The sequence below is a fragment of the Camelus dromedarius genome, chromosome 1, assembly GCF_036321535.1.
Source record: "Camelus dromedarius isolate mCamDro1 chromosome 1, mCamDro1.pat, whole genome shotgun sequence".
Taxonomy (NCBI): Eukaryota; Metazoa; Chordata; class Mammalia; order Artiodactyla; family Camelidae; genus Camelus; species Camelus dromedarius.
This window is the reverse complement of record NC_087436.1, coordinates 49,810,069-49,837,170: the sequence shown is the minus strand read 5'-3', so window position 1 is coordinate 49,837,170 and position 27,102 is coordinate 49,810,069. Positions and strand designations below refer to the sequence as shown.

At 40.8% G+C, this 27,102-nt stretch overlaps 1 protein-coding gene across 4 annotated transcripts in view; it reads right to left on the bottom strand.

Annotated features, from left to right (window-relative positions):
* Positions 1-27,102, bottom strand: part of CXXC4 (CXXC finger protein 4) — a 102,019-nt gene that overhangs the window by 18,478 nt on the left and 56,439 nt on the right. Inside the window, exons 1-3 of one of the 4 annotated variants that reach the window (XM_064484471.1) lie at positions 8,045-9,255; positions 7,849-7,924; positions 4,102-5,432 (exon numbers count right to left, since the gene is read on the bottom strand). In XM_064484471.1, the coding sequence (XP_064340541.1) occupies positions 4,102-5,175 (1,074 nt within the window). In that variant the 5' untranslated portion in view covers positions 5,176-5,432; positions 7,849-7,924; positions 8,045-9,255. Of the gene's footprint in view, positions 1-3,395; positions 5,433-7,848; positions 7,925-8,044; positions 9,256-27,102 lie in introns of those variants that run through there. The other 3 variants (XM_064484455.1, XM_064484463.1, XM_064484460.1) reach the window with 3 other exon arrangements.

The window sequence follows — 27,102 nt, the reverse complement described above, 5'->3', positions numbered from 1 at the left end:
ATTTTACCTATAATTTTTTTTATCACTCAACTTCAAAAACTTATGCCATGTTTTAATTATTGACTCCTTTCATTATTTAACTATACAGATTCTGAGTGTGAGTGACACACCTTATTTTATATATGGTCTACAAATGAATTCCTTAGGGAAGCAGGTGCCACCTTCCCACACAAATTGCTGAGAACGCTTTGTCCAGAACTTTACAATCACCATTTGCGTGGCTGAGACACTTGGAACTTAACTTCATGAGTATGAAACGTGTTCCTCCTCCCTTAAAACATTCTCCTAAATCAAGGTATCAAGTGTGCGGCAACATTTGAATGTTTTCCACCAGCCCCCTTAGAAGCTCAACTTAACTCGCAGAAAATTATTTTGGACCTGTACCTTCCGAAGATAAATTTTAAAAAGCAAGAAAAGAAAAGAAAGAGAAGCAGATTATCCTTCCTGACTTTCCAGTTTCTCAGCCTCTTCACCTAATGTGCCTCTTTCAAGTCCCTCCTCCAGCTCCTGGCAAGCCTGGGAGGTGGTGGTGTGCACCGTGCAGCAGAGCCAGAGGGTGGGTGCGGGGAACTCTCCCGAGGCGCTGCTTACTAATGTAATTCCATAAATCAGCTAATGGGAGAGAAACCAGATCTGTGTGGTCTCTAATGCTGTCCCACAGAGATCAATCATGTCACCTGAACAATGTTCAGGGACTAAGAGGCTGGGGTTGCCCACGGGACTATTTTATCCCTTGAGTCATATCAGGTTGAGATATTTTAAAAAGTTAGATCTTAGTATCAGAAATGTAACTGCTGTGAATATAAAAACTAAAAGATTACCTTGGTATGAGACAACAGTCCACTATATAACTTATTATATATAATCACTTTTCTTAAAATACTGGGAACTTAGTATTGATCATTTAGGATACAAATTTTTAAGATAAGTTTTGTCCTACAGGGACATACAGCATTTGTAACTGCTTTGAATAATTACTGATAATGTTTAATATAGTAATTAATAAATGAATAGTGTGTTACATGCAAATATATGGTGTATAATATCATAGAAAACTAAATTTGTTTTATGTGCACTGTTACCATATGGAATATTATAAAGGGGTAACTTTATAAACATATTCCTAAAGAATTAAGATGCTCTTAACATGAGACTAAGCAGGAAAATGTGGAAATAAGTAAAGTAGTTTTAAAAGGAATGCCAGAGGGGAGACTTTAAAAAAAAAATGTGGGCAAGAATCCCAACACATCCAAGTGAGTCTGTCTTAATTTCTGTTTACTCACCCTGAAAATCTGATTATGCCTCCAGTCTTTGGCATGAGAATAAGCCAAAGGGAAGAAGGGCACATGGGGTCTGAAGTGATAAATAAGAACACTAGTAATGACTATAATCCAGATATTAATTGGTGTCCATGATTTAAAGCCAACAAATATTAGCTACTAAACTCACACCTGAAATCCACAGGTAATGTCCATAATGAACCCACAAATCACTATCCTCAACTAGGGAGTCTATCCAACATCTACAGCATCGCCACAGATGATGATAAGTTACAGAAACCAAATTAGAGAGGGAAGCGGGTCAGCAGGGGGACGTTTCACCCTCCCGCAACCACTGTTCCAGCTTTGGTTCAGTCATGTAAACCCTGTCACTCTGACACACGTCCAGCTGGTTTCCTACAACCATAACTGTGTGGTTACACATGTGCTTAAGGCAATCATGTTGCCTTTGCCTTTTAAAAATGACCTAGATAGAATCTTAGCCAATTAAAAAAGAAAAAAAAAAACTTTCTTTCTTTCTGCCAAATTGCATTCCACTAATAACCTTAGCCTTGAACCAAGCACAATTCTCTGTGAGGAAGGGGTGTATAGCTAGGGGGACATCTTCAGAAAGCTCTACAAAGAGGAAATGTGTTTCCCCTCCCATCCATAGCCCACTTTCTGAAGATCAGCAGAACTTTTTACACGTGATTTTTAAAAAAGAAGAAAAGGTAACACCATGGGATTTCTGTGATTAAAAAGCCTAAGGAATTTAAACATCACAAAAGGTTTGTGGGAAAACTATTAAGAGGAAGAAAGAAGGAAACTTATGAAACTTGTTTAGACTATACATCAGCATAGAAACTTAGGCAGAAAATCTACTGGTACTCACATTAAACTCTTTCAGAGAGGTTGCTTACTGAATAAGTCAGAATTATTGAGTGGTCCTATCCACTACATATTCTAAACTGGGACGCAGGTAATGCATGGGTCTAAAGATAAGGGTTACTTAGCAACACCAAATCGATAATTCTAGACACTACAATTCAAGAGGGAAAAAAAAAAGCCATGTAGTCCTTATCAACTGGGCATTAACAGGAGGTTTTAGTATGAACTGAAATTTAATTTCCGATGGGCCTTAGAGGCATACAAAAGTCACATAAATTAATCCAGAAAAGATCATTCAAAAACAAAAACTAATTTTTGTCACCTAAGAAAATACATGGACCTACGTCTGTATAATTGCTATTATCTTTACTTAAGCAGAGTTGCCAAAGGAAATGTAATAAACCACCTCTGAGTAAAGTCAAACTTTCAACAGAGACGGGTTCTCTTATAAAGAGGAATAAATGCAATATTTTGATGGAACTGATCACAATCAGTAATGATATCAATATAATACTGATTTGGGGGGAATCTCAAAGTGCTATTTGCTTTGATTTATATTAATAAAACTTTTTTTTAAATCCATACCTTATTTGTGTTCAAACCTGCAACAAAGATCTCTAACTTTTCTCTTTTCTCCTTTTAAAGACCAGTCCTTCTTGGAGAAACTCCTTTAAGCCATACTCACAATTTTTTAAAGAATGTGCAGGTGTCCCTCTGATGATAACTTGTAAGAACCAATCTCAGCCTACAATCCAGCCCATAGAATATTCCCAAATGCTACATCTGGCACCTATATAAGAATATCTAGCCATCTGCTCTGTAAATTTTATCAAGGGGCTGAATACGACTACCTGTCCATATTTCTTTACTAAATATACCACCAAAACCATTTACCTCTGACTTTCCATTCTTTTTACCTTTTTGTTTTGATCAGGTTATCATATAAAGTTCCCAGTAAACACAACAATCTTTGTATTTAACATAACAAAAAATCTAATTTGACAAGAACTCTAGTGATAATCTGTACATCATGTTTTAAGCACATATAAGAAAAAAACTATTACTAACCAAGTAGGGTATCAACCAAAACTGTGCTTGGTGTATAAAACAATTCTGTGATCACAAAATGGTCACTTTGTTAAATGCAGAACCCAAAACTTATATTTTGTGTAACTGAGTTTTAGGAATCATTCATTTTTGAACTATGTAAAACAATTCTTAAACACATTATTACCACCACCTGCCGCAAATGAATTAACTGTATCTGTTTAAGTCCTAGCTCCTTAAAAATTGCAAATGGTGTTCTGCTTTCTATACTATTTCTGCTTTCTGAAAAAAACACCAAATAGGCAGAAAATAAAATGGGAAACAGAAACATTTTGCCATGGCAAAGAGAAAAATGGTTCTAGAAGAGGTTAGAAAATCCCCTTTTGAATGCATGTATTTCAGTTTCAGTGCTAGCTGTGCGTGTGTGTTAAGGGGAATGTAGCCGACTTGTGTGCCACAAACTGTGTCCTCACTGTTACTAGTAAGTCTCTCTTACCCAGTAAAAGTATACAGAATATGATGTGTCCAACCCTTCGGGCAGGGATGCTTTAAAAAATAATAACAAGGGGGAGGGGCATTTTAAACCACCAAGGGAAATTTCTGACCATATTGACTGTGAAACTTCTGATTTTTTTCAAACCCATTACATTAGTTTTTCCCCCAAGAGCTAAAAAGGAGGGGCGCCCTCCCCATCTGGAGGGCGGTTCCACGCGAAGTGCGGCTGGAGAGGGTGGTGGAGAGGCCATGCCCTCCGCAAACCACCTACAACTGTATCTTACAACCTGAAAGAAGCTTCAGGGAAGGGGTACTGCGTCTTGAAGCCAGACAAGAAACCCTGAAGGGGAGAGGAGAGGGGAGGGGGGAGGGAAGGGGTAAGACTGGGAAACAAGAAATCATCTCCTCTGACCTCTAGCGAAGTGCCAGGTTTTTTCTTTAGCTCTTCACATTTTCTAAATTTGCAGATCTGGTGTCCCGTTTTGCGGTTCCTGCAACTGCTGCAGACGCCACAGTTGATGAGCCTCTTGCAGGGCACGCAGACCCCACACCTTTTCCTCTTCTTCTTGGCCGGGTTGGCTCCGCCAGCTCCCCCTGAGGAGGACGAGGAGGAGGAGGAATGATTCTGCGGGCAGTCTGCCAGATTGGCAATTTGAAACGCACTGTCTGTGACGGCTGCTGAGGCTGCTGCGGGGGAGTGAAGGGCTGTCATGACGATGACCCCTGGAGGTAATGAGATGCCCCCTAAAGCCGGGATAGCGGAAAAAGTCCCCACGCGCTCGGGGAGATTCATTATCTCTGCTTCAGCAGCGCCGCATTTGAGCTTGTTCATGCATTCCCCCGCCAAAGGTCTGCAGTGTTCAGGGGATAAGGTGGAGAGGAAATTAGTATTTGCCATTTGCAACGACGGCTCTGGCGGGCAGCCAGCTTTCCCCAGCCTCTGGGAGTCGTTTCGGTGGTGCATGCTGGTCCTGCTGCCGCCGCCACCGCCGCCGCCGCCGCCGCCGCCACCACCACCACCGCCGCCGCCGCCACCGCCGGCGGGGAGGATCGCCGAGGAGGAGGCGGAGGAGGAGGCGGCGGCGGAGGAGGATTTCCTGCCGCCCCCACCGCCCCCGCCACCGCCGCCGCCGCCGCCGCTCCCGCCGCCGCCCCCGCCCCCGCCGCTGCCCCAGAGCATGGCGGTGGCGGCGGCGGCGGTGGCCGCGTTGTCGCAGTTCCAGGGGGACATGCCGATGCGCGCGGCGGCCGCGGCGGCGGCGGCGCTGCTGGGGAAGATGGGGGTGGTGATGCGCGCGATCTTGGCCGCCTGCGGGAAGGCGCCCCCGTTGGTCTTGTAGAAGGAGGTGGCAAAGGAGCGGTAGCGCTCCATCTCCGAGTTGTAATCCACAAGGCTGTTCAAGGCCCCCTCGGGCAGGTGGCTTTCCTTGGGCAAGCCCGGGGCCTCCGGGCTTGGCCCAGGCTCCACGCAGACATTGGTGTTCATGGTGCAGGGGGGGAAGAAGGGGTGCAGGGTGGAAGTGGGGACCGTCTGGTCCGACACCTGGGCGGGAAAGGGGGGAAGGTGGGGGGGAGGGAAGGGGGTGATGGTGGTGTTGGGGTGGGGGCCGAGGCGGGAGGGGAAAGTGGGTCCGGGTGGGGAGAGCAAGGTGAGGACTGCTTTATTCCTCTCTGGGGCGCATTTCCACAGACGGTGAATTCCCAGGCAGCGTCTTCCTTTGCATTATCCTCCAACTGTTACAACTAAAATAAAGAAAGTCATTCCAACGAGCTGCACGAGGAAGAAGATTAAAAATAAATAAACAGCCTCCCTCACTACCCCACCGTAGACACAGAAAGCTCCCACATTCCTCGTCAGGTCGTTTGCATAACAATCATCAAGACGTGACCCCCCCCATTCCCATCCTTCCCCTCCGCTCCCAACCCCGCTCCCTCCCTCCCCACTGCACACCACAGCTCCTCCCCCCTATTCTTATAACCCTCCTGAGAAAATGTATTAATAGCCAGGATACCCAGGGAAAGAGGAAAGACGGGGGTGACAAATGCCGAGGGAAAAGGGCAATTGGAGTGCTAAAGACATGCAAATCAGGGGTGGGAGGGCGATACTACCTATAAGCAGAGGGCATTTAAACATTATGAAATGTGTGAACAAGCGCTGCCTGGGCATGCAAATGCTCTAAAGTAGAAAACAGCTATGGCCCTATGAGGAAAATGAACAGGAAATTAGCAAATGAAGTACTGAGAAAGTCTACAATACATCCGAGTATAAACTGTAAGCAAACACAATACAACTGAGAGCTAAGAGACTGCCCACATACAATCTGAACTAAAGAGGCAGGGAAAAAAGAACTACCAGCTGCCACAGTGTCCTTCTGTGTCTGCGGTCATTAGTTTGAATCCCAGCACAGCTGGCTCTGTTAGGGTCTTAATTCAATGGACCAAGGACAGGTCTCAATTGTACAAGCCATTTGGTGGTGGGGCTTGGAGGGGGTAAAAGGGTGGTGTTCTACTTGTTAAAAAGAAAGAAAGAAAAGAAAGATGGACTAGGTAAAAAAAAAAAATTAAATAACACAATGTCACAGGTTTTAAACCAAGTGCCTGCAGCCTCTGTAAGAATATTCCCAATAATTCCTAATGGAGACTCAGGTCTCTTCCCAAGACAAGAGGAAAGCATGGACTTTTTGAGGATCTCTCACAGTCACTGATTTTTACATTGAGTAAAAGGGGGGGCATTTAAGGTGTTACCTGAAGAAATGGCCATTAAATGATTTTTTTTCTTTTGCTCTGTTTAAGAGGAAAGTTTAATGTTAACTGGATATCTGCATTCAGCTCCTTGCTTACAGGCCATTATTATGCTTAGGAAGAGGTATTTTAGTTGTTTATTACAGAGACAGAGGTACCTCACAGCCATTTAAGAAGTAAAGCAAAAACATAAAGTGCCTACTAACCTAAAGAAAAACAGTTTCTTTGTTTCCAGATTTTTTTTGGCCAGAATACCTTTTTGTGACCTCTTCTGAAGCCCACATGTTGGTCTAGAATGTGGAGTTCAGGGAATTCTAAATGGGGGCCCAGTAGTCAGTCTGGAATACTCAGTTCGAAATGGATATCAATTATAGCAATTATGCTTATAATTAGATTAATGAACCATCTATGCCCAAACTCCAAGTGCAAAAACTTCAAGACCTGATGATGAGGTGCCCTAAAAAGAGGGGTTTATGTAAACAAATCCCTATTAGGCAAAGTAAATCAAGATAAGGAACCTCACCCCAGGCTGGATTAGAAGCTAGCAGGCATCTTTCAATCACAGCAAGTCCCTAATCACTCAGGAACCACCTCTGTGGTTTCGCGTTAGGGAACACTGCTCCCTTCAGAAGTCTGATGGCAATACAAAGGGTGCCCCCAAAATACTCCTGGCTAAACATTCTTGATGCTGGGAAGGGGGTGGGAGAAGACACAGAAGAATATGCATATAGCTTCAGTTTCTGTGAATCACATTGTAACTGCAAGACCATAATAACTGCTACTCAGTAAAAACTAGTTATGCCAACCATGCATCAGATATCATCACATTGAGTGGTGGGAAAAAATTTCAACATTTTAGTCTTTTGACCTTGTTCCAAATAGAGAAATAATTTAATGTCCCTTTTTCAGAGTATTAGAGTGGTGTCTCCAAACAGAAGCTTTCCTTATTACCATCACCTCCCCTTTCCTCCCTCAAGGTTTAATGCCCCCAGAAACTGTAGAAAATGATTGTGCCCAGTATCCAGGTCATTATTGTTTAATCAATGCATCTCTGGAGCATGAAAAAGCCACAGTTATTGTTTGGATTTTCTTTAAAAAACAAAATAAAACACACACAAATAACTATAGTCCTATTGCAAAGCTAAATTAGACATCCATACTTCATGATCCTGTTTCGCCTTTAAACAATGTGACTGTACATGCCTAATATTGTATGTCTGGTCTACCAGAGACATAGAGATCAAAGGTCATATTTAACATTCAGGAGGAGGGGCGGGTGCAGATTAATTAATAAATTAATACAGCGACGCCTTTTATTGCTGGAGTCCAGCATTAATAATCTACTTTTACAATCCCAACGGACAGCAAACATTTAAGAGCAAAAAAAGCCAGAGAAAGAGAAAGAACAATCACTTACCAGTCTCTTTTTATTTGGGGAGCCTTAGAATTTGCAGACGCTGCCAGTCTGCCTTTAATTAGTTGCACATCACCCCCTAACACAAAGAAACACAAATCCAGATGTGTCTTGGCAGCTCCCAATTACAACTTTAATACTTGTAAACAAACTGTTGGGGGGGGAGGATAAATAAATATGCGGATGAAAAAAAAAATACCTGTAAATGGCTTTTTTTTTTCTTGTTGCAGAGAGAAGGAGGAGGAGATGGTGTTAGTGGTGGGGGTGGAAGGAGGAGGAGGTGGGGGGGGGGAGAGGAAAGAGCCGAGTGTGAGTGTATGTGTGAGAGCGCGGGGCTGTTCTCGGTGGTCTCTCCTCTCCCAGCGCGTTGCTCTCCGTCCGTCTCCAGTCGCTGTGTGCGAGGGAGGGAGGGAGCCGGGGAGTCTCTCCTCTCTCTCTCTGCCCCCCCTCCTCTCCCTCTCCTCTCTCTCTCTCGTCTGTCTCTTCTCTCTCTCTCTCTCTCCTCTTCTCTCTCTCTCTCCTCTCTTTCTCTCTCTCTCGTCTCTTCTCTCTCTCTCCCTCTCTCTCTCTCTCGCTCTCTCTCTCCCCTCTCTCCCTCTCTCTCTCCTCTCCCCCCCCCCACCTCTGTTTGTGTGTGTGCGTGTGTGGTTGCTGGGGGAGGGGAGCGGGAGAGAAAGGCGAGGGAGGAGGTGTGGAGGCTGGGGGCGGGGGCGGGGGGTGATTGGCGCCGAGGTGAGGAGGACGCAGGGACGTGGACACCTACTGATGATTGGCTGCAAATTACACGGGGAACAAGAGGCGCACGCGGGCCGGCGCTCCCCTTCACAAATCCTCTCCTCGCCCGAGGAGCCACGTTTCCCGGCTCGCCTGCCGATCGCCCTCCCTCCTCGCGCCCGGCTCTCCGGCTCAGCCGCCCAGCACCGAGGGCTGTTGATTATTTTCTTTTGCTCTTCGAGATAATTGTTTGGAAGGGATGGAAAGAGGGCGTTTCCGCCTCTCTCTCTCTCTCTCTCTCTCTCTCTCTCTCTCTCTCTCTCTCTCTCTCTCTCTCTCTCTCTGCGTGTTGGGGGGTGTGTGTGCGTGTGTGCGTGTGCGGGTGTGTGTGTAAATAAACTTGTCTGGGTTTTCTGGCTGGGTTGAGAAGAGCAGTACAAGAAACAGAGAAAAAGGTCGTGTTTGTTTGGAGAACACTCTTAGTTCGCACCCTACCGCATGACTTTCAAATAATATTCCTGATGTGCCCGGGAAGACTTTTTAAAACATCATTATCATTTAGATCTTTAAAGTAAGGGAAAACGGATCGGTGTTCTCGTTGTCCAGATCTTTCAAATATTATGATGCCAGAATGTAAAAAATTGGTGATGTGCAGCTTCACCGATCTCAAAATCAATCTCCCGTTTCTCTTCCCTCTTCCTCTCCCCCACTACTTCCCCAACCCCATGCTTTCACTATTCCATCTGCTAGTTCCAATGATTAAATCTGATTTTTAACTTACTGCCCTATTTTTAATTCCAAACTTTACTTAAACAAAAACTATTTTTATAGCTACATTAATCTATGTACGACTTCTTGACACTTGGGGAAAATAGTTTAGTAATTGAAAGATAAATCTTTTTACCACAGGTCAGATATAAATAAAACTCATAAATGCAGCTATGAATTAACTTCTTCACTGCTGCCCTATAGAAATGAGATATTCCTAGTTACATGCTGTCCTATTATTGAAGTATGTTCTAGTGTAAATAAATGGTCATGAAATATATAAATAAGAATCTTTTGATAAATTTAAAAGAAAATATGGTCAATGATAAGCTACAGAAGGAGGAAAAATTCAGATTACTTACACTGGTCATAAAGCAAAGTAAAAGTTCTGTATTAAAATTATAGGAAAGTGCAATAGTATGGTTTCAGAGACGGAAGAAAAGTATAATAATGACTCTTTTATAACAACAAAATGCTGAAAAGACATTTTAAATCATTTTGTATTTGAATTTTCAAAAGACTGACCTTGACTATATCAAGATTCTGCCAACTCTGGAGGACTGAGTATTAATAAGATGTTAAGAACTGTGGTGTGCATAAATGGAGGTGCTGCTTCAAGACTAGGCAACTATTGAAATTGGAGGCAGATGGTTTGGGGACTCATTGATCAATATGCATGTTTTGTAATTTAAAGGAAATAGAATAAGTTCAGTTAAAAAATCAATCAAACCATTTAGTTAGCATTTATAGACAAAATAACTGCATGATTAATAATTGCTTAAGTTCATTGATAAGATATTTTTATACTCTTGTTAATGCTTTGTGGAAGCAAGGGAATTTTCCATTTGGTTTTTTTTTTTTTTGAGCCGAACATCATAGGAAATCAGCAAAATATAGGCACTTCTGAATGAATGAAAACACATTGGAAAGATGAAAGATTCTTAAAACATTTTTCCAAAATATTTAAAATATCAGTCCAACATTAGGGTTCTTGCAGTTTGCAAATAAACAATTTTTTTAATCAAATAAAGACATCATGCTTTCTTATGCCAAACTTGCTTTCCTTTTCAGAATCCTTCAAGCTCACTTTCAAAATGAAACTTTAAACAAATGAGAGAAAATAAGCTAAAAATTCCAAAGAATTTTACCTTCTAGCCTATAAAGGAAAAACTCAGAATGTTTAGTCTTAACAATTAATAAGAGTGATTGTTAATGACCCACCTGTGTCAGACGCTGTACTAAATAATTTGCAGATGTTTTATTTTGTCCTTGAAATAACATGAGGTAGTTATTTTTATATCCAGTGGAAATAATAAGCCCATAGAAACTAGAAATTTCGATGAAAAGCTGGGGACATTGTGGTCCATAGAAATAACCCAAATGGGTCAAAAAGTTAGTATGTAACAGGGCTGAAATCTGTACCCATTCCTTTCTATGTCCAAAACCTTATGCTTATAACCTCTACCCTAGTGTCACTATTAATAATTAATTAATCAATAACCCTCTCTGCATACTAAAACCTTGGCCTTCATTATAGTCATGGGCTCCCCATTAACATGACACTAACTGAACATACAAAGTATATTATAGACAGTATACCTCATGGCTTTGATATAACATCCATTACATTTCTACTAGGGAATTGATTACATCCTTAAGCCAAATGTGACAAAGCAAAACATCTCTTTTCCGGTCTACCTCATATCCTTTATTTTTTTATCCGTACTAGTTTTGCCACTCGCATATCTGCCACAATTCAGACTATTCCATGTTCTAAGCTGTCTTCTCCTGGATGATGTGTCAAAGTTTTTAGAACAATCATCCAGAACACTGAGTCCTCTGTTAACTCTCCTTTGGAATTCATAGTTCGATAAAGTACTAAAATTTAAAGTTCATTCCCTTTGCAAAATGCCGGCTATAGCTTCTAATTCCCTGGAAGTGGTTTGGGCCTTTACTATGCTTTGTAAGTTTTGTGACCTGAAGTAGGGGTTCAGGTGCTTCACTGATACCTTCATGGGAAAAATTAAAAATTGCAATTTGAGTATCACTTGAAAAAGTATCTCCTACCCCACAGGAATTTTGTGTTATGCTGTGAAATATCTTTAAAGCACTGCTGCTTTCATCATGATCGTGATCAATATCATCATCATTCAGAATCTCTAAAAAGGAAGTTTATCTGTTGTAATGAATAGACTTCAAAATGTGTCAGCGCAAAAACCGTAGAAGCAGGTTTTTTGTGCATGTAACAATCCAGGGTGGGACTCTCAGATCAGAGGATGGCTCTCTTCTATGAGTGATTCATGGGCTCAGCTTCCTTTTATCTTGGGATTTTGCCATCCCCAAGGGGCTGCTCATCAACGACATCAAACGAGCGGAAGGTCACAGAGGGACCATGATCCTCTCTTAAAGACCTTGGTCTTGAAGTGACCCACAGCACCACAGCTCACTCTCAATTGTCAGGCACCAGTCACAGACAACAACTGGCTGCAAAGAAGCTGGGTATCAACTTCCTAGATGCGACTCTATTACTGTGGAGTGGAGAGACATTTTCGGTGGGCCACTGACAGCTTCTCACACAGAGCAGCACTAGAAGGAGACTAACCTGCTGGAGAGGTTAAGTTAGACCAAACCGCCCTGAACCGACGGTGAGTGTCCTCTTCCCTTGGGATCATTTTTGCTGATTACCGCACTTAGAGATTACCACTAAAAGCAGTCTTAATGACTTTGGGGAAAGTTTGGCAACTATGAACAAATTATGCTTTCTTAAATACCTGTAGGACAGCCAAGCTATGGTTAAAATAATCAAACAAGAATTCACTAAAGAATAAAGAAAGCAGAAGTAACACAAGCAGAGGAAATACCATAAATCTAAAATAAACTGATTTAGAGATAAATCTCAGGCATTAGCAGCTTCTCTGCTGGTGTTTTCACAACCTAGAGGTAAGTTTTCCTCCCTCCACCAATAAGGTGTTCCCTATTAGTCACAAAAACTGCTCACCATCCAGGTTGGGAAAGGAGTGTGGAGCAATCTCACCTAACATCCTAGAACCCACCTTCCCAATTCCTGTTCACAGTCTCTGAGCCCGTGCCTCTTCCGTAGTGATCCATGCTGAAAATAATGATACAGTAATCACACCCTTCTTAGGAGCAATGTGCCGATAAAACAAATAGGGAAAAATTCCTTTAAGTCTTCTTTGACTATAACTACCTGGGATTTTTATTTATCTCTCTTCTTTACCAGAACTGGAGGTCCTTGACATCAGGGACTGTGTCTTGCTCAGCGTTGTGCCCCGCCTCATACAGCGCCTGTCTCACAGAGGGCACCTAACCTTCCATGCTCTGCGCATGGAAGGAAGTAGCAGACACAAAACGCAGAAGGACGTTCCCCATTGTTCACGGGATAAAAATGCAAAATTCATTAAACGGCATTCAAAGCTCTTCTCCAATTGGCCCCAGTTTTTGAATCTTGTCTTCCATTACATCTGGCAAGAACTCTCTATTTCTGGTAGTAGACTCACTTCTTCCAGAAAACGCTGATCACCTTACCATGACCATATCAAAAAACTCTTTAATTAGTAAAGAACCACAAGCTAAGATGAAAGTAGTATTATTATTGATCTAAAAGAGACTTTTTGCTTATAATGAGTTATTCTTTCATAATAAAATGACATTTTAAAATCCCTTAAGTGAACATTTTAAGGGAACTTTCAGATTTTCTTAGTGACTCAATAAAGTAGAATTTGATGAAATTAGTCATTAAAATTGATATTCTGCACACCTGTTATTTTCTTCCACTTTAAATTCAGTATTGATACATCATTATCACAATGTTGACCTTCATCTTCGGAGCTGGTACTCTTAACCTACCAACAGCAGATCGTGTGCTTTGAGCTGTTTTCCAGCAATAATACACTTGTCTTAAGCTATCTACACTCTCTTGCCTTGTCTTTCTAATGACTATTAGGATGCATTTATGGGATGGCTGACCACTAGTAAGAATAAAACCGGTGACTATAGAGGATAATGAAAATAATGAGTCACAGGGTTGAACCCATCACCTTGGCCTCATTAGCACCATATTCAAATCAACCACGCCAATCAAGTACCCACATTCATTCACTTTTACATACAATTTGGACACTAGATGTATATGTATCAAATACTAGCCTGGGCATTAATTTTTAGAATTGTTCTTTGCAAGACCTTATTTGGTCTAGGCCATTTCTTATTTCTTCATGGTACTTCTTCTCATTATATAAATTCTCATTTCTATAAAATTACACCTTTAGTACTCCATGGCAGTATAATAGAATTGTCCCCAAATGCACAAAGCCATACAGATGAAATAACAATAGGCTAGAAATGAAAATCTCCAGAAGAACACTTCTTCCATAGGCTCCCTAACTTGGCTTGATTTGATAAGATCTGGGCTTCCTTGTATTTTACCGTAAATATTTGGTATGTTTTGTTCATTGGATTATGAAAAAATCCAAGCAATAACATTCCAGATTTGTTCAAAGTATCATGAAGGAAATAATGGGTCAACTTTCGTAAAAAAACAAAAACAAAAACAACAACAACAACAAAAACCCCACCAAGTCATGGTGGGTAGCTTCCAGACACTCACAGATATAAACATACATTTGCAATTTGAGCCCCAAGTTGCTGTCTGAAGTCTCTCTTTCCTCTGCCTGGCAGATCAAGGCACCCTTCACTGGTCTTTCTCCCAGGAAAATTTGCCTTAGACATGCACGCTTCCTTCCTTATTAAGGTAGATAAGTAATGATAAAGTAATATGAAGTTTGGGAATCTTATGAGCTAACCAGAAAACACTTCTTAGAGCTCCGTCAACAAGCACTGACTGTCACAGCGGCCATGTTTCCCGGAGAGCCATCCAGGCTGAGACTGCATCAGTTCCTCTGCTTCCAGCCATCCTCCCCGTATACAAGTGTCAACTGAGCACTGGAAAGCAAGTGACAGAGTCTCCTCTCTCAATCCCTCTCCTTCTTCCCAGTCAAAACCTCAAACTCAGGTAACTAATGTTATCCTTAGCTCAAAGGCAGAGGTAGACCTTTGTTTTGAATGAACCTATTTGCAGAAACTGGACATCTTGTAAATAGGCATCTGAATCTTCAAATTACCAGACAGGACTAGCGTAATTATTCAGAACAAACAAGTAAAAAATCTCCAAGAATTTGAATAATGACATTATTTCTAAAATTCACTTTTTACAGACACAAAATTAGGCTTGTTAAAGTCATACTTCTTAAGCTCTGTGAAACAACTTTGAAATTAAATTTATTTTAAACTATTTTCTAGTAAATACTGTTAATTGAACTCATTTAAAAAAATTTGCTGGGTTAAATACAATGGAGAAATTTTTCATAAAATGTGATTTTTATTTTTTTTTCTCCTATATTTGAGATTTTGACTTCCATCATAACCTGGATGTCCCTACTTGCAAAAGCACAGATTTCTGATATTACTCTCAAGATTTCAAATAAAAACCAATTTTTTATGCTTGAATTTTAAAAAAATATAGGTCTCCATTGTTTAGTTTGTCTTCAACTAACCCTTCTCAATATAAAGGATTATTATCTTTCTTTGTTGGGAGGAAGAATTCAGGATAAGACCCCTGAGTTGTTAACGTTCAATCCAGGAAGGTTTGTTGTGTTTTTTTCCCCAGGGCTGACCTTTGTTATGCTGTAGTTATAGCAACAAGAAGAGTTCCTTCTGTCTGTCTGTTGTGCTCTCTTTCCAAACTAATGACAGTCTTTTCTAAGCTGTTGTATAGTATGAAGAAAGCGTTACGTGCATTGATTTCTTGATTTATTGATGAATTCAGCTAAACCAGCAATTTAAATGGAAATATTTTAAATAAATTCAATTAATTGAAATGGAATTTGCATATTGTAAAGGTTTAGCACTATGGATTGTTCCTTTAGATATTTTTCCATGTAGTCTTTTAAGTTTCCCTAATCAACTTGCAGTTTAACTTCTCAGTGATCAAGTTTATTTATCCTATCATTATATCTTCTTAATCTAAACATGGGGAGAGAGAGAGATTGAAAGAGAACTAGAACAGTCCTCTCCGGGGGATTAATACATTGTAAGAACATGTAGTTTGTCTGCCAAATGTGGCCACACAATCTCGCTATGACCTTGGGCATTCTAAGTTTCATTTTACTGATCTGGAATATCAGTTTAATTATAGTAATTACCTATCTCAAGGGTTTGTGAGGTTTAGTTAATGTTAGCAAAGTGTTGGAGCTATTTAGTAGAACAGTACTATAAAAGGCAAACTACCTGAAAATCACATCTCCCTCCTCCCTGCATAGTATTTAATGTTATACACTCCTTCTCTTTCGTCTTCAGCGTTAGCATCACATTTATTACTTTGCCCCCTGCCTGCTATATCTCTGTCTATGGTCTTTTCTACTTGAGACTTACCTTTGTCAACTGTAATAAATGCACAGCCTAAAAGTTGAGAGTTATGTTTTATTTGGCGGGAGGACTCGAGCTGGGATGACAGCCTCTCAGATCACTCTGAGGGACTGCTCTGAAGAGACAGGGGAGGAGCTAGGATATAAGGAGTTTTGCAACAAAGACCAGGTAGTTGGAACATTAAAATCTTACTTGTTAACTGAAGAAAACCAGACACCTGAAGTTAAGGAATTTAGCGCTTTTCTATGTATGGGAGGAAGCAAACATTTGGGCTCATTGAATTCACTCCTTTGACGAGCACCTAGCTATCTAGGGCCAGTATCCTGTCCTTTCTTATTCTGAGTCCCCTCAGGGTGCACCATTGTGAGTGGCTGCAGAGGCTGGGCTGCAGGCTTGTCTTCACTGGGGTCTGGTGGCAGCCACTGATGACTTGATGGCTCCAGCATTCTTTGTTTACTGATATGGTTCGCAGTATTTTTTGTTCACACCTTGGATGAAAAATGGCCTCTGCCCCACTTCTCTCAGTTACACCGTCACTAGGAGCTCAGACATTCCTGAACCCAACAGGATCAGGATAAACGTGGTATCTGAGTAAGCAGCGGTGGCTCCGCGCTTCCTTTAGGTAAGAATCACAAACCGCCTGTCCACAATTTACACTGGGGCCTCAAACACCTTTAGCTTGGGTCTGTGGTGTTGAATAAACTGAATTAGACTTCCAGTCTCTTTCAAAAATTGGGGGATCTGAAAACACTGTGTCTACATTCTCTCCCCAAAATAATAGCTGACTCTGAGATTAGAGACGAAGGCTCTAGTGAGCCCATTCTTAGCGCTCCCTAGCACCTAACACGTGTCCACCGAAACACTGGAATTTGCAACCCAGCGCCTCTGAGGACACTTGCTCTAGCTGCTCACTGCACCACAATGCCTGGCCGGAAGGACAAGCAGGAGCTGGACTCCAGCCCGGAGCTCTGCTTGCCATGCCATGTTCTGGTGGGCCTCATTTGCATAAAGGCATTCTGGGGACCGGAAATGGCCTGCTTGGTACCCCAGCTATCAGTCGATGAAATACAGCCGTGACTGTCACAGCCACCTTAATCAGTGTTAGAAAATCAGCATCCAATCTTTGAAATTATATCCTGCAAAATTACATCTAGACTAAGCTTAAAATCATAGTCAGTTTTATCTCAGCCTCCTATTTTATGGACCCATTTTCACCTGAAACACACTCCAGTATGAACTACTTTACAAACAGAATGAAAATTTTAACTGTGTTAACTCACTGCAGCTGAAAGAGGAACTGTATTTAATTGAAAATTAGCAAAATGATTAAAACGGTAACACATATTGGATAGTCATCATAATGTCATATTTCTTTCTTTGGAGACAACTGCTCTTTGAAAGAGGAGGCCACTGTTCACACCCTAGTCTCTTTCCCGTAACCGCTAACATTATATGATGGTACCATGGCTTGAAAGAACAGGGGTGGTTTTTAACCTATTTGTAACTTAGCTCTTTCAAAATGCATGATGATTTGATGACATTTCCTTTTGAGTGTTTCTATTTTTAAAGCTATTCTATCCTTGTAATTTTGGCTACCTTGCATCAGTGAAGAAGAAACAATTCTGTTATCCAAGGGCAACACTAATTGATTTACACCTCTTCCCTTACCAAATTTCAAGCATCCAAAATTTGAACACTGTCCAATGAAAGCTAACCTCTAGCTATGTTGCTGACCACTAAGGTACTCCCCAAAGAAATCCAGCTATGTGGATCTTTTCTCTATACAAAACATAATATAACTTGGTTCTTTAACCATATAGAGAAGGGACATTGTCAGATTTCTACTGACTACAAGAAAGAGAGAATTCCTCCAACTGGCTTAGGTGAGAAGTTCGCAGGTTGGGCAGGCTCCAGGCATGGAGCCATCTGAGGCTCCGGCGTGTCACGGGCATCGCAGGCTCTTCCCACCTCTTGGCTCTGACATCCTCATCATTTTGGCTCTTCCCCAAGGCAGGCTTCCCTCACAGTTCCTGTTACAGCAGTTCCAGGCATCACATCCAGGCATAAAAAACATTCAAGTAAAGAAAAGGACTGTCTTTTTTCGTGTGTCTGTGTCTTTTAGAGTGAGAACACTTCCTAGAAGCACTGAGGCTGACTTCCACTAAGATCTCATTAGGCAAAATTAGGTCCCATGCCCACCCCCTAAACCAACCGCTCTCAAAGAGAATGAGATTGACTTGGTTTCATAAGTATCTGCTATCCCTGGAGCTAGAGATGAGATCATCCTGAAGCCACGCCAGTGTGGCGGATAGGAAATACCTGAGCATAATCTTGGTTCAATTAGGAAAGAGGAAGAAGGAGGTAGGGGATTAGATGGGTGTTGGTGAGGTGGGTATCAGTGTCTCCCGTTGCTTTATATAACTCCATCACCTCATTCCTGCTCTCTTAGAAAAGCTAACCAGTTCTAAATCTCATGAATCCTGCCAGATTATACATGATAAGAGGAAGTCAGCTTATGGATGCCAGCTCTTTATCACGAATGAAATAGTGAATTATAATTTCGGCCATGAATGTCTGTAGGCAGAGGTTTTTTTTTTTAGCAACATGGCTTTCTGGGCCAGGTTTTGATTTATCAACCTATCCTTCGAGATTCCATCAAGTTCTTCTTAAAAGTGTGTGTTATGCTACACAAATCAAGAAATATCTGAGCTGAAGATAAAAGAGATGGGGCTAAAAGCTCTGGATAAAAGCAAAGAGACTGAGGAAGTTAAAGTAAGTTAAATTAAGAGAAATCGTAAAAAATTTTCTGGTATGACACATCTATTTCTATAACTAAGTCCGTCATGAATAATTTCCTCTTATAACTTCTGCTGGCCCTCACAACTATTACTTTGCTATATTTGCAAGGTATCTGAAGCAAAGTAAATAGCCAGTCTTTAAAATTTCAAGTTGATCCCCAAACTGACTCAAATTTGCAAAAATCTGGCATAATTTAAAAGTAAATAAATAGAAGCAACACTTAGCAGAAGGTTCCTAACATAAACAAAGCTGTGCACGTTTTGTTTATTTATGGGATCCATGCAAAAGTGCCATATTCATTTAAAAATATTCAGCACAAGAGTGATTGATTTAAAAAATTGAATAGAATTAAGGAGGAGAAGCATTCCTTAAACCTAAAAGTTTGGTAAAAAAGAAGAATGACCATTTTATTGTAATATTATACTTGGGAAAACATTTTTCTCCTTTATGTATATTGAGATTTTCTTAAAGGTTGACTGTGAGTAAAGTAGCCACCATTTCTCGAAATTGTATTTGACTTGGGAGGTAGCAAACTCCACCTTTTATATAATACCTGTATGTTGTTCAAGGTTAAGTGCTGAAATATAAGTGTGTCATCTCCCGTATTAGTATTTTTCACTCAGTGAATTTTGACAGCACTCCCAAGAGATAAAACAATTTAAAAATCCCTATCTCTGGAACTCACATCCTGCTGACTTCTCCTGACTCATGGATGGTCAGCTGATGGCCATCCACTCTTCCTTTCCAGCCTCGATTATTCTCTATCATGTTTTAACTAAATAAACATTTCTTAAATACCGGTTAGATACACGGCATAGGGTCAAGAACTGAGGGAATGAGATACTGCCCCAGAGAAACTGATCATCTAACAGAGACGACCCAGCCAAGGAGAAAGCACACACACACGTGCAGATTGCATGACAATTATCTCACTTTTTTTTAACAAGAAGAATTGAAATGAATAGTAAAGTGTAACAAAAAACAGACCCTGCGAACATCTATATTGGAAGTGTTAAGTAGAGTGTCGTGACAGCAAATAGGAAGGACTGGACAATTTGGAGGGTTGGGATGCTCCTTAGAAAGACCTCACAAAAGAATTCTTCTTTGAACTGGATTGACTATAAATGGAGAAGAGAAGAAAGAATATGTGGGGTAAAGGAAATAGTGTAAGCAAAAGCTGAAGAAACACAAGAATGTATCAGAACCCACAAACAGTGTGTTGGTAAATGTGGCTACAGTTCAGGGACCCTCTAAGAAGAGAAAAAGTGATGGAAAATGAGACCCAGGAAGAACAGAGTCAAATTGCATATAACCTTAACATTATGCTAAGGAAAAAAAAGAGACCTGCTTAGTAGTAAAAAGAGACCGTTAAATATTTTGAGTACAGGATGTTTACTATCAGTTTTTGGTTTTTGGTTATGGGTTTTTGAAGAAAGTCCTTCTGATTTACATTGGAGTATGATTTGGAGGAAGGAGAGACATTCTGTCCCTTGAGGACATTTTAGATTCAGATCCTTGCTACAAAATAAAACAGGAAGGAGACCACGTAGAAAACTTTAGAAATGCCTACAGTTTATTTAAAGGACAGACGAGCTTCAGAAGACAAGAAAGAGTCATCAGGAAGGGAGATAGTGAAAGGAATTCCCAAAAGGAGGGATATTCCTAAATTGCTGAGTGGTCCACAGAAATAACGATGCTGAGAGGTCCAGAAAGGCTTGAAAGAAGCTGCCAGGGGCAATGCCAGGATTGTACTAGAGCAGTTTTATTCTCACCACTAATTGGTTCAGGAAGAGATGGCAGACTCCCACTACTATCACTGCTCTGAGTATACCCCACAACTGGCTTCTGCTCATTCATGTACCAAAACTAGGGATATTTTATGGGAACCTATTATTTACTTTATGTGGAAAAAACAGAAACTAGAGGTGCCTGCTGTGTATTTGAGCTTGCCCCACGTAGAAGCCAACACTTTTGGCAATAAGGGCTTTTTGCCATTAACAAAGACTTTATGGTTACAAGGATAACTATGCAGTTAGGCCACACCTTGATGAAGGTCTCTGCACCTCCATCAAGATGATGAAGAGAGGTCCACAGATTCTAACCTTGCCTACTTCCCAACACTCACCTCCTCATCAGGACTCATCAGGATCGTCAAGACTCATGCACTTTACCACTATTTTTGTCATTCAAAACCAGTAACCCTGGATTCCCAGGACGTAGTTTATTTTCCACATTCTTATTTCCATACAGCTCTCTACTTGTGCTTTCAGTAGCCAGCTAGCTCCCTGACTCCTAAAGCGGGTTGTCATTGGCAAAATCCCCCGTGTCTTCAACAACTTCTCTGAAAGTTCCCTTTATCTTCTTGCCCATGATGAAATGTGGTTCCTTTAGAGGCACTGCATGCCCTGTATCTCAAATGGTGAAGATATGGAAGGTTCATCCTTGCTCTTTGTTGTCACTTACAGACTAGTCTATGCTCCCCAACACCTGTCTTTCCTGCTTTAACATTAATGTCACCACCGTATACCATCTACTTCTGTTCCTTGTTTCAATCATCTAAAGGACTTTGGAGTTCTCCTTAATCTTGGACAAATTTAGCATTAGCTCCTGGCTCACTCCACCATAACTCTTTCCTTGATTTGGAGTAATTTCAGTATTTAGGTATGTAATTATTCAAGTACTCTTGAGTCCTAGACCGTCTCCCTCCAATGGTAGTTTCTTCCACATTGACTCAGTCACCAAACTCTGTGTTCACACTCTAGACCCACTGTCTACTCATCACCTCATATCTTTCTAGATCACTTCCTCAAATCCTTAGCTCTCAAATATCTTTCAACTCTCCCTCCCACCAGACCTAAAATCCACTGATCCTATAACAGTTTCCCTCACCCATCATGACTTTGATTCCCTTTATACCCAGATTACTCAATTATTATAAACACTCCCTTTCAAACATTCTCCATTTCCCGTGATTGGTCAGTTTGAACACTCTTACATAGGACTCAATTCATTTGGTTTTCTCTTGGCTAAACTTCGTAAGCAAAACCCTTACTCTAGTTAAACACAGCCTGATACTTCCTTCATTCCTGTGCCTGAACTGCTGAATGTGGCTGAAAAAAAAAATTTACAAATCTCTTTCTCTCTTTAGCTTTGTGGCGATTACTCAAGTGGGCATTTAATGATACAGAATAATTATATTACTTTGAGTGTCCCTCTTTCCTCTCTTTCTGTTTCATATATCAAACCTTTAAAACTTCTTCCTGGTTCTTTATTCCAGTTCTCTACATTCACTGAATTCATGGAAACCATGAGAATAAAAATTCTATAAGCTCCCATCATCACAACTACTCATCTAGAATCTGTATACAGACATTTTTTCTTTTCCTCCTATCAGAATAAACTCTAAATGTTCTTACTTAAAGTCAAACTGCACATTTCCTTTTTTAAAATCAATGTTTTCCTTCCTTCCTTCCTTCCTTCCTTCCTTCCTTCCTTCCTTCCTTCCTTTCTTTCTTGTTTTAATGGAGGTGCAGGGGATTGAACCCAGGACCTCATGCGTGCTAAGCATGTGCTCTACCACTGAGCTGTGCCCTCCCCCTGCCATATTTTCATTAGACTTTATCTGCTCTGGCCCCACTCAAGAACCTCATTCTTGCAATTCTACCCTCTCCTTCATCATCAAATTAGTCCTCTTAACTGTACCATTACCATCAGACTATCACTACACAAAGAGAGAGATAGAGAGATAGATAGATAGATAGATAATAAATAAATATATTTAGCCCCATTTCCCCCAACCTAGAGTATAGTCGCTTCCTTTGACAGAAAAGTTTCCTGGTGGAATGGTATATATGAAATGTCACATTGTCCTTTTTATGTATTGAATTGACTCCAATCAGGCTCTCATCAAGATTTTCAATGACTTGTACCTCGTTAAGTCCAGAGTTTTCAGTCTTCCTTTTATTTGACCCATCAGTAGCATTTGACATTTTCTTCACTTGGCTTTTAGGAAACCACGTTCCTGGTTTACCTCCTGCCTTGCTAACCTCTTAACAGTGAAGTGACCCATGGTTTAGACATTAGTCTTCTTTTTGTTGTCTGTCTACACTCACTCCCTTTTTGTTTTTATCCAATCTCATAGTTTTCAATTATATCTATATCCTAAAGTCTTCAATATGTAGATCTCCTATCCAGATTTTTATATCTGACAATTTGAAAATTCCACTGAAATTATTTAAAATTGAACACCTCTGTTCCTACTGCCACCAAAACTGAAACTCAGTTAATGTCAACTATATCACTCCAGTTACTCATATCAGAAATCTTGGTATCATTCTTGACTCTTCTTTCTCTCTCAGAACCCACAACTAATCATTAGCAAATCCTATTTGCCCTGCTGCCATAAGGTATCAAGAATCAGACAACTTCTTACCACCTAAGCTATTGACACTCTGGTTCATACCATCAGCATCTCTCACCTAGAGACCCTCATGGTTGATCCTCTCCTTCCCTCCTTTTCTCATACAGTCTATTGTTAACACTACGATTCATCCCCTGTGGCCAGCAGAGAATGAAAAGTGAAGACTCGGTATTTAACTAAAGAAGAGTAGAGATCTTTAGAAAGCAGACCCCTCTACTCCAGGAGGTCTGCTATGGGAAAGTCAGGCCCCAGCCTGGGAAGGAGAAGAACTCTGAAACCTGGGATGTACATGTCTGGGTTGCCGAAGTTCCACACAGTAAATGTCCAGATATTCCTGAACCCACTGAGACTGTCAAAGTGATGCACTCCTTATTAATTAATCAGCTAGACTAACTTTGTTTGAAGTGTCTTCACTGCAAGACCAGATGTGCTCTTCTCAGGATATGCCTCCACTTCTCCCCCTTCCTCCCTCCTAGTCCCTAAGCCAATGACTATGGTTAAGTTACAAACTAGCTGATCTGGGGGAGTACTGAGTCTGCTAAATCAGCAAGGAGATTGTAAGCTGAATGAAAAGCTAGCCAATGTGGAGTAGCTGGATCCAGGAGAGTACACATGGGATGGCTTTCTGAGGATGTCAGATAAAAGAGAGCTTTTTGATCCAGGTTACAGGATTTAAAACCCATGCAAAGTCCTGGAAGGGGGGCAAACAGGATGCTGGGATAGCTCCCAGAAGCTTAGAGAAAATGATGGACTCTACTCTGTGAGGCAGAAGTACAGGGACTGTACAGTACAGACGTAGAGGGATCAAAGGGCTCACAGAGGCAGGCATGCCCAAGCGGGTACACTCAGGTCAGAATACCTACCAGAACACTATGTTCTACGGAGAAAATTCCATTTACCAGAGAGATAAGGGATATGCTGGTGAGAAGACTGCGAGCATTACTGAGATGCTCAGTGGTGCCTGTCCTCTAGAGATTAGGGATGACAGTAGGAGATAACAGTTAATAACTGGGCTCACTGACAGCAATGAGACCCATAGGATCTCTAGTTAATAGAGGCAGGGTGGCAGGGCTGAACTGTCAGAAACCAGTTGGCGCAATTATTATAATGAACTGCAACATCAGCGTGGAGGCCAGGAGAGGACCTGCAGAGAGCTACAGAAGTGCAGCTAAGGGTAAGCTGTATGGGCAGCCAACAGAGGTTCTGCTCAAGCTGTAAAACAAAAAATAAAGGATGGATGATCAGGAGACTGAAATAGTTATCCTAAAAAGTTTCAATCTCTTACCCAATTCCAGACCTGAGTGAGTTTTCAGAGCTAGAAATGTTTACTTGAAGGAGAGACATACTTCAGAAGGAAGAAACCTGCAATACCATGGAAAGAGTACACAGTACCCACACAGTAATGATTATCTCAGTCCCTTCTAAGTAGACCTTGACATTTACTTGGGTAACTTTACACTGGAGTGAGAGAGAAAGTCCAAACCTTTCAAGATCTCTTGAGACGGGGTCCAAGTTGACATAGCTATATGGAGACCCAAAGCATCATTAGGGCCCTTCTGTTTGGGGTAGAAGTAGGGGGACTTAATCAATGGAGTAGTCCCAAGCATGGCTCACAGTGGGTTCACCGGCATCACTGGGTTTTTGGACTCACTTGGTCTCTGAATGCACAATTAAAACTGACATACTTAGCTTTTGAAAATTGCCGATATTGGCTGCTTGGCTTTTAGGTTAAGAACTATCAAAGTGAGAAATGCAAAGGCAAAGTCTCTGAAACTTGCCCTTCGGATATATCTGGATGTAGTATACTGAAACCAGGGGAGGGTAAGGAAATATTACTGCCTCTGTGAAAGACATAATGGATTCAGGACTAGTGACCCACCTTATACTTCCATTTAATTCACCAGTCGGGTCCCTACAAAACCCAGATGGGTCCTGAATTTTACAGTGGACTACTTACTGAAAACTCAGCCTAGAAATCCCAAGTCCAGTTGCTTTGCTAAATGTGGTATCTTTGCCAGAGCTAGTTAACAACTCCTTAGGTACATGGCACAGAGTAAGTGATGTGGCCAGAGTGTTCTTTTCTATCTCTTCAGGAAAGAGAGCAAGAAACCATTTGTATTCACTTCAGATTCACAGTCTCAGTTCAGCACTGTGTTAACTCTCCTGTCCTGAGTCAAGATATATAGTCTAAAGGTTCCTCAACTATAGCTTCTACTAGCCCAGTGGACATGGTCCCAGATAGAGAACACTTCCAACAGGAGTCCTGGTGAGCGTGCCTTCATCTTTAAGTTACGGCTGCCAATGGGTCACTTTGGGCTAATTGCGCCTATTTCCTTTCCCCATCTTCGCTGTTCTTCCCAAGAGCATTCTCCGAATTACAGAGTCTGACAGCCTGTTTCCCTGAGAATTGGCCTTCAACAACTTGAAATCTAGCATAGAATTTACTCATTTATTGTTCTTATTGCTTATTTTCTCTTTCTTCCCTATAGAATGTGAGATCCATGAGGGCAGGAATTTTTGTTTGCTTCCTTTTCAAGTATAATCTATCATCCTAGAACAGGTCCTGGTTCATTGAAAGCACTCAAGAAATATTTGAATAAATGAGTGTTGTATCTGAAGGCTTAATTTATTAACTTTAACTTTTGGAGGTTATGACTGGTTTGGTAATTTTAATGCCTCTAAAATTATCTTGTTTTAGAGCACTTTACTATATGAAATAAATGTCTTGAAATCTACCTAAAACCTTATTTTAAGTATATCTAGTGATTATATAATTTGCAATTAATTTTTAAATGCCTTTATAATTTTTCAAATTACCTAAGTAATTTTTACTCAGATAGCAAAGAGATGCACAATGGACAGGTAATGTTGCAATCCAGAGAGAAATACTGTCAGATGACCATTCTTTAATATTCTTTCTAAGGACTACATAAATATATTTTTAAGTTTACCTAAGTAAGATTTATCTTTGTTATTAATATTTCTATCTTTTGTTTTGTTTTGATTATTTGCACTACTCCCAGCCCAATTGCTCTCCCCATCACTAAGTTTTATATTCTACTTTTCTCCATGTATATATAATCATTTACAAATACATTTGCACCTTGCAAGTTTGGGCACCATTTGCTTCAGGTATTGTAGAGGTACCACCCAGATCCCCCTTTAATGAAAGACTAGAAGCTAGGACTGCTGTCAGCTCTCATTTCCATCAGGGATTGCCTCAGCTGCAGAGAGCTGCCACACCCAAGATCACAGTATTTCCCAAGCAGCCCAGATCAAGTAAATACCTGATATAGGTCAGAGTATGACCTACTGGCCATTTTGGCCCAGTGCAGAGACATGCTGATGACCCACTTTGGTCCTAGACTACCCCCTGGGTCAGCCAAGATTCTCATCAGGTCTGTTTCACAGTTCAGTTTCACCCTCTGCCCCTATCTTGGCTTTCCCTCCCCTCCCTTCCACAGGTGTTGATTCTAAAACACTCCCTAATAAATATCATAGAGTCTAAACTCCATCTCAGATTCTGCTTCCTGGAGAATCCAACCTGAGTAACGGATCACATTATGTATTCATCTCTGCATCTTGCTTTTCTCCCTCACTATAATCATGGATTCTGTCCCAGACAAATGACATAGATCTAATGCTTTCTTTTGAATGACTGTGTAATTTTCCAGGGTTTTCATGTACCACAATTTGTTCAACTTTTCATACAAGGGAACATTCTAGTAGTTTCCAAATTTTATTTTTAACCACATGAAAAGTTCTGAAATAAATGTCCCTGTCACAGACCAATCAAACTCAAAACTACATGATTACTTGCAAAGTTCCTATTACTTTCTTTTCGCTCATCAACTCTCCTTTATTTCTTTAATCAAGTCTACAGTAGTCCAGTTACATCTTCATCTACTTTCTGAGAGTTCCAGTATTATCAACACAGGTCAATCATTTAAGGGATTTATGGCTGATATCTATAGAATCAAAATTCTTTATAATTTCTCAGTCATTCTTTTCTTAATTTTCTTAATTTTGTGAAAATCTGAAAACAGTACTATCAATATTCTCTAGCTGGGATAAATCACTCCCATAAAAGTAATAAGGCCACTTTTACTCTT